At 43.4% G+C, this 20,783-nt stretch overlaps 1 protein-coding gene and 1 pseudogene across 3 annotated transcripts in view; one reads left to right on the plus strand and one right to left on the minus strand.

Moving 5' to 3' along the window:
* The window catches only part of Ss18 (SS18 subunit of BAF chromatin remodeling complex), a 65,687-nt gene extending 65,390 nt beyond the window's left edge, over positions 1-297 (minus strand). For all 3 annotated transcript variants that reach the window (XM_045134846.1, XM_045134845.1, XM_045134847.1), the window contains exon 1: positions 205-297. In XM_045134846.1, coding sequence (XP_044990781.1) covers positions 205-273 — 69 coding nt within the window. In that variant the 5' untranslated portion in view covers positions 274-297. The remainder of the gene's footprint in view (positions 1-204) is intronic.
* Positions 272-20,136, plus strand: LOC101611670 (annotated as a pseudogene).
* Positions 20,137-20,783: the final 647 nt, after the last annotated feature.

Here is a 20,783-nt window from a genome sequence, read left to right on the forward strand (position 1 = left end):
GGGCGCAGCCGGGAACCGCGCGCTCCCTCCCCAGCCCGGCGCTCCGCACAGGCCCGTCCCGCCCCCGCCGCCCCCGCCGCCGGCCGGCTAGTGAGGGGCTGAGTGGGGGGTGGGAGGCGGTGGAAAGACTCTCGCCGAGGGCGGGACGCGGCCTGGCATCCCGGATCCCACCACCCCCCCACCCCGCCCGTCCGCGGCCTTCACCTTCTGGATCGCCGCGGGCGTGATCTCCCCCTTGCCTCGCTGCCTCGGGGCTGCGAACGCCACCGACATGCTGCCGCCGCCGCCGCCGCCGCCGCCTCCCGCGACCGGCCCGTCCCGAGCGCTCCGGGGGAACGCGCACACCGAGCGAGCGGGGACGCCGGCCTCCCGGGACGCACCACCTCGCGAGGCGCGCAGGGGTGGACGCGCCGGGGCTGCGCGCGCCGCCCACCTCGGGCCCCCCCCCGCGAGGACGCGCGCAGTGGACCAGGCCGAGGGCGAGTCGCCGCCTCTCTCCCCCTCCCACCGGGCGGGATCGTCCGCCCCGCGAACGCCCGCGGTCCCCGCCGGGCGCGCACCCCTCTCCCCCCCCGCCGCCCCCGGGGGCGATCGCGCGGATGGTAGCGCCGGCCTCGGCTGGGGAGATTCAGGAAATGGTCCCCGCCGCCGCGGGAGACCGGGGGGGGGGGGGGGAGGCCCGGTCACAGGAAATGCGGCGCCCGGCCGGCCCGCCCCTCTCGTGCAGGGTGGGTGGGTGCGTGGGGGGGGGAACCCTGATCTGGCCTGAGAGCGCTTTCGCCCCAAACTTCGTCCTCACTCCTCCAGGGATGCCCGAGGGGAGAGGAAGCCGGTACCGGGGCATCTGATGCAGCCCCCCCGGGTGGGAGGGACCGCGGCCCGCCGGTTCGCTGGTTTAAATGGCTCGGCGACGGCCCCACGTGCGCACCTCGGGGACGCAGGCTCGCTCCCCAGCACGCGCGCTCCGAGTCGAGCCTGGGCGAGGGGCGGGGAACCCAGAATGGGGGGGGGGTGTGGGAGTGGTGCCAAGGCTGGTGCCAGGCTCTGCACGTGCGGACAGCGTGACTGCAGTCTCCCCCCCCCACGCCCCACGAGCTCGCCGCTGGGGACACACGCTCTCACTTGGGATATTTGGGGTGAAGTTCTGAAAGGGCACCCCCTTTTCCACTTAACAGGTTTAGTCGCTTGTGTGTTAGGCCCACAAGCTGCCAGCATCCAGCCAGTGAGGTTGGGGAGGGGTAATACAAACAAAATTAGTTTAGGCTGGAGAGATGGCTTAGCAGTTAGGGCACTTTCCCTGAAAAGCCAAACGGACGGACCCTGGTTCCATTCGCCAGGACCCATGTAAACCAGATGCACAAGATGACACATGCATCTCAAGTCCATTTGCAGTGGCTAGAGGCCCTAGGGGGCTCCATTCTTTCCTCTCCTCCCCACCTTCTCTCTGTCACAAATAAGTAAATAAAAATAAAATACTTTTAAAAATAAAATTAGTAAGGAGCAAGGCTAGACATGAGTAACGTTGCTGTGGCTTACTCTGTCACCTTAGAATAGCATAACACAAAGGAAAACTACATAAAATGTTACCCAACATCAAGGAGGTTCAAAAATCAGGACCTCAGTTTATGTACAAATTGAAAAGCAGATACATGTTTGAAATTTTTGTTTCAGATGTTTTTCACACACAGAAAAATTTCATTCATTCACAATTTGGAGTGTGTTTGTGCCAGGCTTTTACTGACAGGACAAATTGGACATGAGAACCTGCTCTCAAGGACATTATAACAGGGAAGCAAAGGGCTGAGAACACAGGGACATTCATGTGAGTTAAGGTGGGAAGTTGTAAGTTTTCACCATTATAATTAAAGAAGATTTAAAGGATAAAAAGACTCAAATGATTCTAAGAATAAAAGGAAAGTTTGGCCTGGAGAAATTGTCCAGTGGTTAAGGCTTTTGCTTGCAAAGCCTAAGTATCCAGGTTCCATTCTCCATAACCAAGTAACCCCAGTTGCACAAGGAGGTGCATGCATCTGGAGTTCCCCTGGTGGGCCCATTCTCTTTCTCTCTCACACTCTCTCAAATAAGTAAAATATATATTTTGTAAGGAAAGTTTAGTTTCCTTCCCTTAAAATGGTAGTTAATTTTTTGGAATTTAATGGCTCTCTTTTACTACCCTAAACTGCAAGAAAAGCACTCTGGTATACACACCAAATGGGAAAATAGTTACTGCGTTCAGAGGCAATTCTTCACTACTAACTGAGTGTCCAACGTATGGCAGGCATGGTCCTGTCTTTACACAAAAGTACCTTAGGGCTGGAGAAATGGTCGGTTAAGCGCTCGCCTGTGAAGCCTAAGGACCCCATTCGAGGCTCGATTCCCCAGGACCCATGTTAGCCAGATGCACAAGGGGGCGCACGCGTCTGGAGTTCGTTTGCAGAGGCTGGAGGCCCTGGGGCGCCCATTCTCTCTCTCTCTCTCTTTCTCTCTCACTCCTTGTCTATCGCTGTCAAATAAAAAAAAAAAGTACCTTAGTAGTTAAGAACAATATTTCAGTGGGAAAAATGAATCTTACATAGACCTACTGCCCAAGTTTTGTCCACTTGGAGATAGCATGAAAATCTTGAAAACAGAAATTAATGTGAACATCTGATTGAATTTCCATATTCTAGTTGAAAAACAACAGCAGGGAGCGGGGCATGGTGGTACACGCCTTTAATCCCAGCACTTGGGAGGCAGAGGTAGGAGGATCTCCATGAGTTAGCGGCCATCCTGAGACTACCTAATGAATTCCAGTTCAGCCTGAGCAAGAGTGAAACCCTATCTCTAAAAATAAAAATAAAACAGAGCTGGAGTGATGGCTTAATGGTTAAGGACCCAGGTTTGATTCCCCCATACCCACGAAAGCAGGATGCACAAGGTGGGTTATGAGTCTAGGATTCATTTGCATTGGCTAGAGGCCCTGGTGCACACATCTCTCTCGCTTGCTTGCTCGCTTGCACACTCTCTCTCTCTCTCTGTGCCTCTTTCTCTCAAATAAATAGTAAAAACAACAAGGGAATGGAGAGAAGGCTCAATGGTTAAGGTTCTTGCCTACAAAGCCTAAGGACCCCAGGTTCAATCCCCCAGTACTCATACAAAGCCAGATGCACAAGGTGGCACATACATTTGGAGTTTGCATTGGCTAAAGGCCCTGGTGCACCCATTCTGTCTTTCTCTTTATCAGCCTATTTTTCTCTCTCACAAATAAATAGATAAAATATTTTATATAAAAAAAAAAAAGAGCCAGCCATGCTTGTGCCTCAATCAGGAGACTGAGGTAGAAGGAATGCAGTGAGTTTGAGGCCACCCTGGGCTACATAGTGTGTTCTAGGTCAGCCTGAGCAAGAGTGAGACACTGCCTCAAATTTAAAATAAAAAATAAATTTTAAAAAAAGATATATTACAAGGTGTCTCCTACTCCTACTCAAGGGGGTAATCATAGATAGATACATTCTTTAAAGTACTGCTGCCCAACAATAGGAAAAGGAAATCTGACAAAAGCTAGATGTCTCCCTGAGGTGCTTACTCCTTGAGAGTAGAAGGGTAAGTCCTAGGGACTGCAGTGAGCCCCTACCTGGGGGAGGGGGGGGAAAGGTGCAGAAATACAAGGCTTCCATGAAAGAAGACACTTAAAACGACTTCTACCTCACCTTCAAGCCTCCCTGGTAAAAAGCCAATCGGGCTGGCGAGATGGCTTAGCGGTTAAGCTCTTGCCTGTGAAGCTTAAGGATCCCCGTTCAAGGCTTGATTCCCCAGAACCCACAATAGCCAGATGCACAAGGGAGCGCACGCATCTGGAGTTCATTTGCAGAGGCTGGAGGCCCTGGCGCACCCATTCTCTCTCTCTCAATCTCTCCCTCTCTCTCTCTCTGCCTCTTTCTCTCTCTGTCTGTTGCTTTCAAAGAAATAAATAAAAATGAACAAAAAATGAAAAAAATATTTTTTTTAAAAAAAAAGAAGAAAACAGCCAATCAGACTTTCCTGGAAAAGCAGAAAATTCGGACAGAAGGAAGAGGATAAGTGTGGAGGAGACAAGACCTAGGGGCTACTGAGAGGAATACTGCAAACCCAGCCTGACTTCACCATGACTTTGTGAGACATTCTGAGGTAGCATGGGAGGGAAAGAAAAAAGAGCCTCCAATATTTAGTTAAGGAAGGAACAGAATGAATGTGGGAAGGAAGTCTGCCTAAACCTGGGAAATGGCCTTGGAATACTTTAAAGGAAGAAATAAAACATTCCCAGGCAGCCATCTTCCCAATCACATTAGTCCTTTATTTACAGGGCAAAAAGAATGGAGATCACACAACCAGAAGCAGGTTTCCAGAGGAGTGCCAATAGGTTAACATATAGATGGCTCAGCAGTTAAGACACTTGCCTGCAAAGCCTAACAATCTGGTTTCGATTCTCCAGTACCCATGTAAAGCCAGATGCACAGAGTGGTGCATGCATCTGGAGTTCCTTTGCAGCAGCTGGTGGGTGGGCCTGTCGTGCCACTCTCTATCTCTCTCTGCTTGCAAATAAATATATGAATATTAAAAAAATAATAACATGGGCTGGAGAGACAGCTTAGCAGTTAAGCGTTTACCTGTGAAGCCTAAGGACCCTGGTTCAAGGCTCGATTCTCCAGGAACCGCGTTAGCCAGATGCACAAGGGGGCACACATGTCTGGAGTTCCTTTGCAGTGGCTAGAAGCCCTGGAGCACCCATTCCCTCTCTATCTCTCTCTATATATCTGCCTCTTTCTCTCTCTGTTGCTCTTAAATAAATTAAAATGAACAAAATATATATATTTAAAAAATAACACATATGCCAGGAGTGGTGGTGCATGCCTTTAACCTCAGCACTCGGGAGGCAGAGGTAGGATTGCCATGAGCTCAAGGCCACCCTGAGATGACATAATAAATTCCAGGTCAGCCTGGGTTAGAGTGAGACCCTACCTGGAAAGATCAAAAAAATAATAACAATAGTAATAATATAATAACATATAAAGGGGTTCCAAACAAGTAAAATAGCATGAGTAATTAATTCTTGGTTATGATCACTAATAAATGTCAAGTAGATCAATATGATCTAAAACTAAAAATAGAAATATCGGCTAGCTGTCAGGATGCTGGAGAGAGCTATGCAGCCTTTTGGGGGAGAAAAGTCATCAACAGTCTTAAGCAGCAGTGGACCCTGCAAGCTTGATGGCTGACCAGACAGGCCAAATGTGCCAACTGGTGCAATGGTGGTATGTTTATTATGAGGGAAACCAACTGCTCTCTGATTAGATTAGAGGCCCACTCCATGGCAGGAAATACATATGTGGTACTGAAAACCTAATCAAAAGCTTATGGCTGCGTAGGTCATAAGACCCCAGGAGAAAAATACTAATGTCTGGCTAAATGGAAATCTTATGCCCACTAAACTGCCCTGCTTGTGCCCATATAATAATACTACTCTCGCTTTCACTTAGAGAAAATTATCTTTCCAGATGGCAGTGACCACTGGAGAGACTCAAAATTCACCAAAGTAATAAGAATAAGTGGCAGTGGGGTGTTTGATATCTTTATCTAACCCTCCAAGGCTCAGAGACCATTGTAGAAGAGGTGGCAGAAAAATGTAAGAGCGAAAGGAAGGGGAGGAGTGCTCTGCAATACTGTCGTCCAGACACAAAGTGGCTGTGTCCCTCATGACCTCACAGTGGCTGACCATACCTCCTACTGCACAAGACCTGCATAATAGGAGGGGGAAATGATGACCTTGAAATAGAAAACAGGCCCGAGCATAGTGGCGCAGGCCTTTAATCCCAGCACTTGGGAGACAGAGGGAGGGGAATTGCTGTGAGTTCGAGGCCACCCTGAGACTACAGAGTTAATTGCAGTTCAGCCTGAGCTAGAGTGATACCCTACCTCATATGTGGATCCTAGCTACAGATGATTGATTGGGCTTCTGCGTGAGAAGGAAAATACTTAGTAGCAGAGGCCAGTAAGTTAAAAAGGAGATATAAAGGGAAGAGAAAGGAAGGGAGGAGGGTACTTAATAGGTTGGTATTGTATATATGTAACTACAATGATTGAGATGGGGAGGTAATATGATGGAGAATGGAATGTCAAAGAGGGAAGTGTCGGAGGGGGAGGGAGGGAATTACCATGGGATTTTTTTTATAATCATGGAAAATGTTAATAAAAATTTTTTAAAAAAAGAAAAAAAAGAGTAGAAGACAGAATCTCTGGAAGGAAGGAATTCAGTGGAGGGAGGATTTGGGAGAGAAAGGAAAGGGGGTGAGAGGATCTTATGATCATAGTATATTTTCTATAACTATGGACGTTGTCAATAAAAATGTTAAAAAGATGACAGTGAAATAATAGAAGATTACTCATATTGAATTTTCAGAGGTTTTAATTGTTTAATTTGTTTCATACGAGTTTGCTTAAATTGCTGAAATAAATTTCAATGAGCTGGCTAAATGAAGTTTTCCTAGTATATGTTCAATAGTTAGTGAAACTGTAATCATGGGATTAAAACGTATTTTAATCCCCCCAAAATAAATCATGTATGTGCAGATAATAGATGAAATGCATTTTCACAGAATTTCTTTGGTACTTACTGCTTTACAATTAATAGTACATCCTTACTGCAAAATTTGCTGATATGTAGAGCCCCTGAACTACCATAAATTCTTAGAATATATGGGAAGGCATAGACCAAGTCTGTCTGCTCATAATTGGGCTCAGAGCAAAACCCCTCAGGTGAGATCTTTCAAAAGATTTCTGCTCCTAGTCTCTGTGGCATTTGATGAGTCAATTTGAGTTGTGGCTTCCCCAGAACTCAAGACTACAAGGAGAACAACATACATCTATGTACATAATCATGACTCTAGCGAGAACAAATCACTTTTCCCAGTTCTCCACAAAAATACTTATTTTAAAAAAGATTTTATTTAATTTTTATTTATTTATTAGAAACAGAGAGAGGGAGAGAGAGAGAGTGAGAATTGGCACACCAGGGCCTCTAGCCACTACAAATGAACTCCAGATGCATGTGGATCTGGCTTACGTGGGACCTGGTGAATCGAACTTGGGTCCTTAGACTTTGCAGGCATGTGCCTTAACCACTAAGCCATCTCTTCAGCCCAAAAGACTTATTTTTGAGGATCCAGAAAATTCACTCAAAGCAGACTCCAACAAAGTCTCTCTGGGACATTTGTACCTCTCCTTCCATCATTAAACATGGAATAAATTAAGGATGAACTGAATCAACTATATTTAGAGGTGTAGTAATTTAGAAAAGTATTTTTTTTTCCTGGCCAAAAAGAATGTTTTTATTTTTATTTTTTCTCAATTTTTATTAGCATTTTCCATGATTATAAAAAATATCCCAAGCTGGGCGTGGTGGTGCACGCCTTTAATCCCAGCACTCGGGAGGCAGAGGTAGGAGGGTCACCATTGAGTTCAAGGCCACCCTGAGACTACAGAGTTAATTCCAGGTCAGCCTGGACCAGATTGAGACCCTATCTTGAAAAACCAAAAAAAAAAAAAAAAAAAAAAATCCCATGGTAATACCCTCCCTCCCCCTCCCACTTTCCCCCTTGAATTTCCATTCTCCATCATATCCCCTTCCCATCTCAGTGTCTCTTTTATTTTGATGTCATGATCTTAGAAAAGTGTCGCGTCCACCTCGACCAGCAAGGAAGACACAACCACCAGTTCTTCTTACAGCAGTTTATTCAGGCAACTTCAAGCTTCATCTCCCCCAGCCTCAGGCGGGGCTTCCTTATAAGCGCACTCACTCCGCCCAATCACCCCAGGCACAAGCATCAGAAGCCAATGAGCAGCGGTGAGGGGAGCTCCTCCAAATATGGACTTGTTTGTCCCAAGCATAGAAGTTTCTGTCAGGCGCCATCTTTAGGGCTTGGCCCGAGGGGCTCTCTACAGAAAAGTATTTCTTAAACTTGGCATGTTGGCTCACCCCTATAACCCCAGCACTTGAGAGGCTAGAATAAGAGGATGGTTAGGAATTCAAGGCCAGATTTGACCAAATAGTGAGTTCTAGGCCAGCCTGGGTTACAGAGTAAGACCCTGTCACAAAAAGCAAACAAACAGGGTTGGAGAGATGACTCAGTGGTTAAAGGTGATTGATTGCAAATCCTAATGGCCTGGGTTCAATTCCCCCAGTACCCATGTAGTGCTAGCTGCCCAAGTGGTGCATGTGTCCAGAGTACATGTGCAGTGGCAAGAGGCCCTGGTTTAAAAGCCTTATTTAACCAACTATGGGAAATAATAGTCTTTGGTTGGAGAGATGGCTTAGCCATTAAGGTGCTTGCCTGTGAAATCTAAGGACCCATATTCGACTCTCCAGATCCCATGTAAGCCAGACACACAAAGGTGAGGCAAGTACAAGGTCGCACATGCCCACTAGGTGGCAGAAGCCTCTGGAGTTCAATTGGAGTGGCTGAGGCCCTGGCACACCAATCTGCTTGTTCTCTCTCTCTCTCTCTCTCTCTCTCTTTGGTAAAAAAGAAAGAAAGGAAAGAAAGAGAGCAAGCAAGAAAGAATAGTCTTCTTTATTTTCACAGTGCTGAAAATAAAACCTAGGGTCTCATATATACCAAGCAAGCACTTGGCCACTGAGCTACATTTATTTATTTAGTATTTATTATACGCTAGACATTGTGCCAGTGATGACATTAAATTCTGTTTCTGGTGTTGGCTTTGAGATGGAGTCTTCATGTGTAGTTTTTTAAGCTGGACTTGAACTTGCAGCCTCAGCAAGTCCTGATATTATAGAAAATACTATTTCCAGTTTAGATTCTTGGGTTTTTGTTTATTTGTTTGTTTGTTTGGTTGGTTGGTTTTTCGAGCTAGGGTCTTGCCCTAGCCCAGGCTGACCTGGAATTCACTATGTATCTCAGGGTGGCCTTGAACTTATAGTGATCTTCCTACCTCTGTCTCCCAAGTGCTGGGATTAAAGGCATGCACCACCAAACCCGTTTTTTTTTTTTTCTTTTTTCTTCTTTCGAGGTAGGGTTTCACTCTAGCTCAGGCTGACCTGGGTGCCCAGCCAGATTCTTGAATTGTGATTATTTCCAGGATGGAGAGATGATTTAGTGAGTAAGGCACTTGCCTTCAAAGCCTAAGGACCCAGGTTTGATTCCCCAATACGCACATAAGCCAGATACAAAAGGTGGCACATGTGTCTGGAGTTTGTTTGCAGTGGCTGTAGGCCCTTGTGTGTCAGTTCTCTCACTCTCTAGTTGCCTCTCTCAATATCAAATAAATAAAATATTTTTTTAAAAAAAGATTATTTCAAAGCCGGGCATGGTGGCGCATTCCTTTAATCCCAGCACTCTGGGAGGCAGAGGTAGGAGGATCATCATGAGTTCCAGGCCACCCTGAGACTACATAGTGAATTCTAGGTCAGCCTGAGCCAGAGCAAGACCCTACCTCAAAAAACAAAAAAGAGAGAGAGATTATTTCAGCTGGGCATGGCGGTGCATTTCTTTAATCCCAGCATTTGGGAGGCAGCGGTAGGAGGATTACCGTGAGTTCAAGGACACCTGAGATGACATAGTGAATTCTAGGTCAGCCTGGGCTAGAGTGAAACCCTGCCTTGAAAAAAAAAAGATTATTTCCAATTTAGCTGGTAAATATCTAAAGATATGTGGGACATCATAAATTACAATTAGAAGGATCAGGTGTGTATGTAAAAGTGTAATGAGAAAAATGTAAACTCAAGACAAGCAATGATCAAAGGTACTTGATAGGGCAATCTGCCCCTGGGAAATTTCCTGGCCAAAATTTAGAAATACAGTGTTCCTTTTTCCCCATTTAACATGTTTTCTGTCTTTGGGTGTGATGCAGTTAGTTACTCTGCCCTTAGTAAAATAACTGTCCTTAAACTAGTCCACAGTTTAGAAAGGATTATAATATAATGTCAGAGGGATTGGGGAAGTGGCTCAGCAGTTAAAGCTCTTGCCTTCAAAGTCTAACAACCAGGGTTCAGTTCCTCAGTACCCATGTAGAGTCAAATGCACAAAGTGGCTCATGCATTTGGGATTCATTTGCAGTGACTAGAGGCCCTGGTGTACCTATTCTCTCTTTCTCCTTATGATTTTTTTTTTTTGGGGGGGTTCAAGGTAGGGTCTCACTCTAGCCCAGGCTGACCTGGAATTCACTATGTAGTCTCAGGGTGGCCTCAAACTCATAGCAATCCTCCTACCTCTGCCTCCCGAGTGCTGGGATTAAAGGCATGCACCACCATGCCTGGCTAGGGATATCTTTTAAAATAATAATATAATGTCTGGGGCTGGAGAGACGGCTTAGCTGTTAAGCGCTTGCCTGTGAAGCCTAAGGACCCCGGTTGGAGGCTCGGTTCCCCAGGTCCCACGTTAGCCAGATGCACAAGGGGGCGCACGCGTCTGGAGTTCGTTTGCAGAGGCTGGAAGCCCTGGCGCGCCCATTCTCTCTCTCCCTGTATCTGTCTTTCTCTCTGTGTCTGTCGCTCTCAAATAAATAAATAAATAAAAAAAATAATAATATAATGTCTGATAGCTAATTTTGATCTGAGTGAGTGTGGCACACAGAATCCCAGACCCACAAAGTCTAGCCCCTATAGACTGTGATTATGTTAGCTTATATAATACAGTGGAGTTAAGACTTTACATGGAATTAGTGTGGTGAACCAATGACTATAAGATGTGGAGATGCCAAGTGGGTCCAGTGACTCTCCTGTGTCCATGAGTTAAGAATGGAGTAGTGGGGGCTGGACAGATGGTTTAGCCATTAAGACACTTGCCTGTGAAGCCTAAGGACCCATGTTCAACTGTGCAGATCTCAAACCAGATATACAAAGGTAAGGCAAGCGCACTGTTGCATTTTCCCACTAGGTGGCGCAACCATCTCTAGTTCAATTACAGTGGCTGAAGGCCTGGAGTGCCAATTCTCTCTCTCAAATAAATAAATTTTAAAAATAAAAAAAGTAGAATAGTAGCACAGAAGTGTCAGGATCAGAGTGAAGACATCTTAGAAATACTCCGGTGGCCACCAACAACTAGACTTATGCCCCTTGAAGCCTATTTCAGATATAACCTCCAAAGCTATAAAACATATGTAAATAGGGATTGTTTTAAGCCACAAACTTCATGATGATTTGCCAGAAGAGCAATAAAGAGTCAGCCCTGCTGGTTCATAGCTACAAGCTCAGCAATTAAAAAGCTAAGGCAGAAGGATAGTCAGTTCAGATCCAGCCTGGACTACATAGCAAGACTGCATCTCAAAAAAAAAAAAAAAAAAAAAAAAAGCAAAATATGCAAGTAGGAAGCTAATAAAATGTTATTTTTCAGTACAGCATCTAGATGTGAATTTGACAACAGGTAGGAAAATAATGAAAAGTCATTCATATATAACAAACTACCGTGCTAGTATATAGTAAACCAAACTGCCACTTTGTTTATTTTCTTGAAAAGACAAATCATAGGTCCTGAACGTGCAAGTCTGGTAGAGTACTTGCCTACCATGCATGAAGATGTGGAATGCATTCCCAATACCACGAAAATAATGAGATAGGGAGGTAGAGACGATAGATTGGAGATGTTCTAACATAGAAAAGCCCATGACAGGGCTGGAGGGATGCCTTAGTGTTTACGGCGTTTGCCTGCAAAGCCAAAGGACCCTGGTTCAATTTCCCAGGACCCGCGTTAGCCAGATGCACAAGGGGGCGCATGCATTTGGAGTTCGTTTGCAGAAGAGGCCATGGTTCACCCATATTCTCTCTCTCTCTCTCTCTCTCTCTCAATCTTCCTCTTTCTCTGTCAAATAAATAAATAAATAAATAAATAAATAAATAAATAAATAAATAAATAAATAAATAAATAAGAAAAAGAAAAGTCTATGACAAAAGCCAGGAGTGGTGTTACATTGATGCGAGCTTATAATAGTAATGTCCAGGAAGCTGAGGATAATTGAGTTTAACACCAAGCCTGGAAAAGCCCAGGATAAAACTGGGCGTGGTGATTCACACCTTTAATCTCAGCACTGAGGAGGCTGAAGAAGAAGGGTCACCATGAGTTCTAGGCCAACCTGGGCTACAGTGAGACCCCACCTCGAAAAAAAAAAAAATCCCTGATAAAACCAGCACAAAGAAAATGAACATTATAAAATTCTTACATTTTACATAAATTAGAATATTTATAAATATACATACTGCAAGCCCAAGAGTAATAATTCTTAAACTTTTCGGTCTCTTCTGGGTTTCTACACTTTGTACCTTTTTTTGTTTGCTTGCTTGTTTGAATTTTGTTTGAGACAGGATCTCCTGCAACCCAGGTGGATCCTGAAACCTATAAAACTGATGATAACCTTAAAGTCTTGATTCTCCTGCTACCACCTTCCAAGTGCTAGGGTTACTGAGGTATGACACCATGCATTCCCAGCTCATACAATTCATTTTTAAAAAGTATTGTTTGCTTCAAAGACCTTTTGTTGAAGGGAGATACAGTTCCCACTATGTACCTAACTATATTAAAACTTGGAAACTTTTAAATACAGGTAGATATTCTATTAGATGTCAGGGCAATGAGATCCCTAGATATAACTCTGGAAAGCTTCACTATGCATTCATAAGAAAAAAAAATGGATATTTTTAAAGCAAAGGGAAGAAACTGTAGTAGTGTCATTACAAAATTATTTTTAACCTCCTGGACCTTTCAAATAATAAGAAAACCTCCAGGAAGCCCAAGGGTACACCCTCTAGCATCAAAGGGAAAGAATTTTAAAAATCAGAAGCAATGTAGCGTCAGAGTCAAAGGGGACAATATAATAGAACACTAAGAAATATTCAAATAGCTCTATCAAATCAGAGAAAGAAAAGGGAAACACTTGGGTTACAGGTTGTACTACAGCAGTTTAATCTATAGAGAATAAAAGAGAGAGGAAGGGAGGAAGGAAGGAAGAGAGGAAGGGAGGGAGGGAAGGGAAATAGTTTTTTTGGAAATAGTATTTTGTTTTAATTTTAGTTATTGCATCCATCAATCTTCCTAAATTTGAGAATTCTAGTAATCCACGCTTTATGCTAGACTCTTCATGTTGTATATACTAAGGACATTTAGGGTAGTCTCACTAAGCATGGGGGTGCATGCGTGTAATCCCAGCACTCTGGACGCTGAGACAGGAGGATTGCAAGTGAAAGACCAGCCGAAGCTACAGAGCAAACACAAACAAAACTAAGGCAATACCAGTGTCTTCCTTTCCAATTCCTAAAACATCTCTTTCTTTTTAAAAACAATGTTTTATTTTTGTTTATTGGAGAGGGGGAGCAGATAGACAGAGAATGGGTACACCAGGGCCTCCAGCCACTAAACACAAACTCCAGACACATGTGCTACCTTGTGCATCTGGCTTATGTGGGTACTGGAGAATCAAACCTGGGTCCTTAGTCTTCATAGGCAAGCAACTCAACCACTCAGCTCTCTCTCCAGCACCTAAGATTTTTCTTTCTTTCTTGTCTTATGCTACTTAAAAGGGTCTTCAGCACAGAAATGAATAGAAGTGAACACAGCAGACATTCTCCATTGCTGATCATTTTGTTTGTTTGTTTGGTTGGTTTTTTTTTAAATTTTTTTGGTTTATTTTTATTTATTTATTTGAGAGCAACAGACAGAGAGAGAAAGAGGCAGAGAGAGAGAATGGCCATGCCAGGGCTTCCAGCCACTGCAAACGAACTCCAGACGCATGCACCCCCTTGCGCATCTGGCTAACATGGGTCCTGGGGAATCGAGCCTCGAACCAGGGTCCTTAAGTTCACAGGCAAATGCTTAACCGCTATGCCATCTCTCCAGCCCTGGTTGGTTTTTTTTAGGTAGAGTCTCACTCTAGAGCAGGCTGACTTGAATTCACTACGTAGTCTCAGAGTGGCCTTGAACTCATGGCAATCCTCATAACTCTGCCTCCCGAGTGCTGGGATTAAAGGTGTGTGCCACTACACCGAGCTATTCATTGCTGATCTTAAATGAACTCCAAATTGCTTACCATTGTATAGATTTTCTTTCCTTTCTTTTTGCTTTTGGAGGTTTTTATTATTGTTATTATTGACAACTTCATTACTTATAGACAGTAAACCATGATATTTCCCACCCCTCCCCCATTTCCCCTTCATAACTCTGCTCTCCATCATATCCCCTCCCTGTCTCTGTTAGTCTCTCTTGTATTTTGATGTCATCATCTTTTTCTCTTATTATAAGGGTCTTGTGAAGATATTGCTAGGTACTGTGAGGTCATGGATATTGAGGCCAATTTCTGTCTGGACAGTTGTATGTAAGGAGTGGTACTCTTCCCTTGGCTCTTACATTCTTTCTGCCACCTCTTCCATGATGGACCCTGAGCCTTGAAGGGTGTGATAGAGATGTTTCAGTGCTGGACACTCTTCCGTCACTTTTTCTCAGCACTATGTTGTCTTTTGGGTCATAACAGTGGTCACTGCCATCTGACAAGAAAAGCTTCTCTAACCAAAAGTCAGAGTAGCATTAATATATAAAGATGAACATTAAGTGTAATGCTTTCAGGGCAGTTTGGTGAGAATAATATATGTATTTAGCCAGACAAGAGCAGGCTTTATACCCCTAAGGCTCATGACCTCCCCTGCCATAGGCTTTTGAATAAGTTTTCAGTACCTGGCATGTATTTCTCCCCATAGAGCAGGACTCCAGTCCAACTAGAGAGTAGTTGGTTTTCCCCAGAGCAGACATGCCACTATTGTACCCATTCGGTCATTTGGCCTGTCTAGCCAAACTGGAGGTTTCCAGTATCCACTGTTTTCACTGATGATGACTTCTGTCTCCCATAGGGCTGTATACAGTGCAGCTTTTTCTAGCTTTCAGTTGGCTGGTCTACATGGAGAAGGTTTTCAGTTCAGCACCAGCTTTATTTTCCATTGACCTTGCTGCCCACACATGTGAAGGCTTCAGCAACAGGATCTTACCATCTATTACTCATGGGAAACCAAGAGCCTTGGCAACTTGTAATGTTTTGAAGGCAACAGAGACCTCCCTGGCCAACAACTCATTGGAAGGTATCCTATTCCTGGCATTGAAAAATTTCTAGTAGCAATCTATGGCTTCTGGATGTGCCATTATCCAAAGAAGCAGGCATTCACATGTCTTATTCAGAATATCTTGAATTTTGATTGATCTTTCTCTCACCCTTCTCTTACTCAGTCTCTTGCCCTGGCCTCCCTTAGGCTTTTCCCTTCCCTGTAATCTGTTCTTCTACTTACATATATACAATATCATCCCCTAAAGTCCTTCCTTCTCCTTTATCCCTTGTAGCCTTTTTTTAGCTTACTAGCCTCTGCTACTGTGTTTTATTTCTACTCACATAAAAGTCCAATCATTTGTAGCTAGGATCCACATATGAGAAAGAATATGTGACGTTTGGCTTTCTGGGCCTGGGTTGCCTCACTTAGTATAATCCTTTCTAGATCCATCTGTTTCCCTACAAATTTCATTTTTCTTTACCACTGAACAGAACTCCATTGTGTAAATGTACTATATCTTTATTATCCATTCATCTATTGAGGGACATCTAGGCTGGTCCCATTTCTTAGCTATTATGAGTAGAGCAGCAATAAATATGGTTGTGCAAGTATCTCTAAGGTAGTGAGATGAGTCATTAGGATATATGGCTAGGAGTGATATAGCTGGATTATATGGTAAATCTATTTTTAGTTGTTTTGGGAACCTCCACTCTGATTTCCACAATGGCTGTACCAGATTAAATTCCCAGCAACAGTGTAGAAGTGTTCCCCTTTTTCTGCATCCTCACCAACATTTGTTGTCTTTTGTTCTCTTAATGGTAGCAATTCTGCCAGGAGTGAGATGGAATCTCAAAGTGATTTTAATTTTCATTTCCCTGATGGCTAAGGACATAGGACACTTTCTTAGATGTTTATATGTCATCTGCATTTCTTCCATGAGAACCCTCTATTTAGTTCCATAGCCCATTTTTTAACTGGGTTGTTTGATTTCTTATTGTTTTGCTTTGTGAGTTCTTTGTATATTCTGGATACTAATCCTCTGTCAGATGTTTATCTGGCAAATATTTTCTCTCATTCTGTAAGTTGACTCTTTGCTCTATTCACAGTGTCCTTTGCTGTACAAAAGCAAAGTAATTTCATGAGATCCTGTTGGTTGATCTGAGGTTTTATTTCTTGAGCAACTGGGGTTATATTCAGAAAGTCATTGCCTATGCCAATATGTTGAAGGGTTTTCTCTACCTTTTCCTCTAGCAATTTCAGAGTTTTGGGTCTGATATTAAGGTCCCTGATCCATTTGGACTGGATTCTTGTGCATGGAGAAAGACAAGGATCTATTTTCATCCTTCTACATATAGATATGTAGTTTTCCTAGCACCACTTGTTGAAGAGGCTGTCTTTTCTCCAATGAATATTTTTGGCATTTTTGTCAAAAATCAGGTGGTTGTAGGTGCCTGGAATAACATTTGGGTCCTCCATTCTGTTCCATTGATCTATGTGTCTATCTTTGTGCCAGTACCATGTTGTTTTTGTTATGATGGCTTTGTAATATAGCTTAAGGTTGGGTATGGTGATACCACTAGAGTTAATTTTGTTGCTCAAAGTTGTTTTGGTTATTCGAGGTTTTTGTGCTTCAAAATGAATTTTAGGATTTTTTTTTCTATTTCTGTGAAGAATGCCATTAGAATTTTAATGGGGATTACATTAAATGTATAGATTGCTTTTAGTAAGATTAACATTTTCACAATATTGATTCTTCTGATCCAAGAGCATGGCATGGATGCCTTTCCATTTCCTGGTGTCTTCTCCAATTTCTTGCTTGAGTTTTCCAATATATTTTCTTAAGAAAACTTGTAGAGCTCCAGGGATGTTAAGGAAGTTAATCCTTGCATTAAATATCATTGGGGTTACTACCAGATGGTGAAATTATTCACTGTGATTCTGCATTTATTGCTGTAATTTTTCTTCCCTAAGTTCCTAAGTCAGTAGATTTTTTTTCTCTATAAATGATCACGTAGTAATTATTTTAGTTTAGGTAGGCCATGCCAGGCTAGTGCAATTATGCAACTTTGCCATTTTAGCAGGGAAACAGTACTATTCGACACTTATAGCATGTCCTCCAAGGCTTGGGGATGTAGCAGAAGAGGTGGGGTGGAAAGAATGTAAGAGCCACAGGGTGTGAAGATGTACTGTAAGATATTGGCCACCCCCACTTCCACAAAGACTGTCTGGTACATTCATGACCCGATAGTGATCATGGGTAACCCCAGCAAAGAGGGGCCTCAGTGGATGGTGTGGTGAGAGGGGATATATATCCTAATGGGAACATGACCAATTTGCAATCTGGTTTATATATTAAATTTCTCAATAAAAATCAATTTTATTTAATTTTTTTATTTAGTTGCAAGTAGAGAGAAGCAGAAAGATAAGAGACACAGAGAGAAAGGTCTAGCCACTGCAAATAAGCTCCAGAGGCATGCACCACTTTGTGCATCTAACTTCATGTGGATGTTGAGGAATCGAATCTGAGCTAAGGCAAGCACCTTAACCCCTGAGCCATCTCTCCAGACCTAAACATAGATTTTAAAAAGATCCAGTTACATGTGGGATTGAAGAAACACATCTAGCCAATAAAGGTGTTCCTAAGTTGAGTGTAAGAGGAATGGAAGCAAACTGCCAAGTGAATGGAAATTGCAAACAAGCAGGAGTGGCCATTAAATTAGACTTCAAACCAAAACCAATCAGAAAAGAAAAAAATGGGGCATTCCATTCTAATAAAAGGAACAATTCATCAAAGAGATATTACAGGGCTGGTCGTGGTGGAGCATGCCTTTAATCCCAGCACTAGGGAGACAGAGGTAGGAGGATTGCTGTGAGTTTGAGGCCACCCTGAGACTACATAGTTAATTCCAGGTCAGCCTGGACCAGAGTGAGACCCTACCTTGAAAAACAAAAACAAAAACAAAAAGATATTACAGGGGACTGGGAAAATGGCTTAGCAGTTACGGCATTTGCCTGTGAAGCCTAAGGACCAGGGTTCGATTTCCCAGGACCCATGTAAGCCAGATGCACAAGGAGGCAAATGTGTCTGGAGTTCGTATGCAGTGGCTAGAAGCCCTCTCTTTCTCTCTGTCTCTTTCTCTCTCATAAATAAAATTTAAAAAATATTTTTGTAAAAAGATAGTACAGTTGTAAGCATCTACGCACTAAATATCGGGAATCTTAACTTACTTCGTAAAACAGACACACAAGAACACACAGGTCCAGACCTGACAGAAATGGGAGAATTCAGTACCCCACTCTCACATTTGCATGGGTCATCTGGACTAAAAATTAGCAAAGAAAATTCAGAGCTAGGGCTGAAGAGCTGGCCTAGCAATTAAAGCAGTTGCCTGCAAGACCTAAGGACCTAGGTTCGGTTCCCCAGTACCCACATAAAGCCAGATGCACAAAGTGGAGCTTGCATCTAGAGTTTATTTGCAGTGGGTAGAGGCCCTGGCATGCACATTCTCTCTCTCTCCTCTCTCTCTCTCTCAACTTGCAAATAAATAAATAACATTTTGTTTGTTTGCTCGTTTTTTGAGGTAGGGTCTCACTCTATCTCAGGTGACCTGGAATTCACTATGTAGTCTCAGGGTAGCCTTCAACTCATGGATATCCTCCTACCTCTGCCTCCTGAGTGCTGGGATTAAAAGCCCCCCCCCCGCCCCCCCCCGCCCCCCCCCCTAATCAATAACATTTTTTAAAGTTAGAAAAAAAAAAAAGAAACAAATTCTGAGCCAAACCACACTAGTGATCAACTGGATCTAACAGATATGTACAGAGTATTCCACACAATAGATAGGAAATTTGCATTCTTCTCAGCTGCTCATGGAAACTTCTCCAAAACTGATCATATAATTGACCACAAAATTAACCTCAATAAATACAAAAATCTTGAGGCAATAGCCTGAATCCTACCATCACAGTGAAATAAACTAAATAATAAAATAAACTAGTGAAAGCAACTAAAAAAAAAAAAGGCTGAGAATCAAGAAGCTTCATAAATTCTTGGAGACTGAACAACAAACTTTTTTTTTTTTTTTAATCAAAGAGCGAGGGAATTGCGCCACCTTGTGCATTTTGCTTACGTGGGCTTCCGGGAGTTGAACCTGGGGTTCGGAGGCAATCGCCTTAACCACTAAACCATCTTTCCAGTCCAACAAACTTATTTTTAAAAAGTCTTTCTTTTCTATTTACTTATTTAAGAGAGAGAGAAAGGGGCAGAGAGAGGGAGAGAGAGGATGGGTGCACCCGGGCCTCCAACCACTGCAAATGAACTCCAGACGCGTGCGCTCCCTTGTGCCTCTGGCTTATGTATGTCCTGGAGAATAGAACCAAGGTCCTTTGGCTTTGCAGGCAAACGCCTTAACCGCTAAGCTCATCCCTCCAGCCCCCCAAAACTTTTTTTTTTTTAAGTTAGGAGAACGTATTAAGAATAATGTGGCTCTTTCCAAGCCACGCTCCTCAAGGACAAAGCCATGGTCAGCCGAGTGCCAAGATCTGAAGCAGAATCGTGAGAGCCGAGGAGTTGCATTGGGCGTATCCCAGGCGTTGCTCAGGCTGGCAATGGACTTGGGCCACCAGGCTCAGCTGCGGGAGCTCAACGTCCCCCAGCCAGGGAAATCCAAGATGGTTGCAAAGCTATCATAATTTTTGTCCCAGTTCCTCAACTGTAATCCTTCCAGAAAATCCAAGTTCTGCAAGTGTGTAAACTAGAGAAAAAGATCAGTGGGAAACAGGTAGTCTTCATTGCTCAGAGGAGACTTCTGCCTAAGACAAGAAAAAGCCGCACTAAAAAATTAGCAAAAAGCGCCCCAGAAGCTGGGCTCTGACTGCTGTGCATGACCCCACCCTTGAGGACTCGGTCTTCCCAAGTGAAATCGTGGGCCAGAGGATCTGCGTGAAACTGGACAGCGGCCAGCTCAAGAGGGTCCTTTAGACAGGGCCCAGCAGAACTGCTGGAACACAAGGTTGAAACTTTTCTTGGTGTCTGTGAGAAGCTCAAGGGCAAAGAAGTTAATTTTGAATTTCCAAAGTTTCACTTGTAAACAGATGACTAAATAAAGTATCATTCACAATTAAAAAAAAAAAAGAATAATGTGGATAAAGGACCCTAAAGACTCTACCAGCAAACTGTTAGAGCTGATAAACACTTACGGCAATGTAGCAGGATACAAAATAACCACACAGAAATCAGTAGCCTTCCTATATGCCGACAACAACACACCAAGGATGAAATCAGAGAAATCACTCCCATTCAAAACTGCATCAAAAAAAAATAATAATAACAAAGTACCTTGGAATAAACCTGACCAAGGAAGTGAAGGGTCTCTACAATGAAAACTTTGAAACACTCAAACAAGAAATTGCAGAAGACACTAGGAAATGGAAAGACATCCCTTGCTCTTGGTTCAGAAGAATCAACATTGTGAAAATGTCAATCTTACCAAAAGCAGTCTACACATTTAATGCAATCCCCATGAAAATTCCAATGGCATTCTTCACAGAAATAGAAAAAGAAAGCAATCCAAAAATTCATTTGGAAGCACGAAAAAACCTTGAATGTCTAAAACAATTTTGAATAACAAAAATAAAGCTGGTGGTATCACCATACCTGATTTTAATCTATATCATAGAGCCATAGTAACAAAACCAGCATGGTACTGGCACAAAAACAGACATGCATATCCATGGA

Source organism: Jaculus jaculus, chromosome 15, assembly GCF_020740685.1.
Source record: "Jaculus jaculus isolate mJacJac1 chromosome 15, mJacJac1.mat.Y.cur, whole genome shotgun sequence".
Taxonomy (NCBI): domain Eukaryota; kingdom Metazoa; phylum Chordata; class Mammalia; order Rodentia; family Dipodidae; genus Jaculus; species Jaculus jaculus.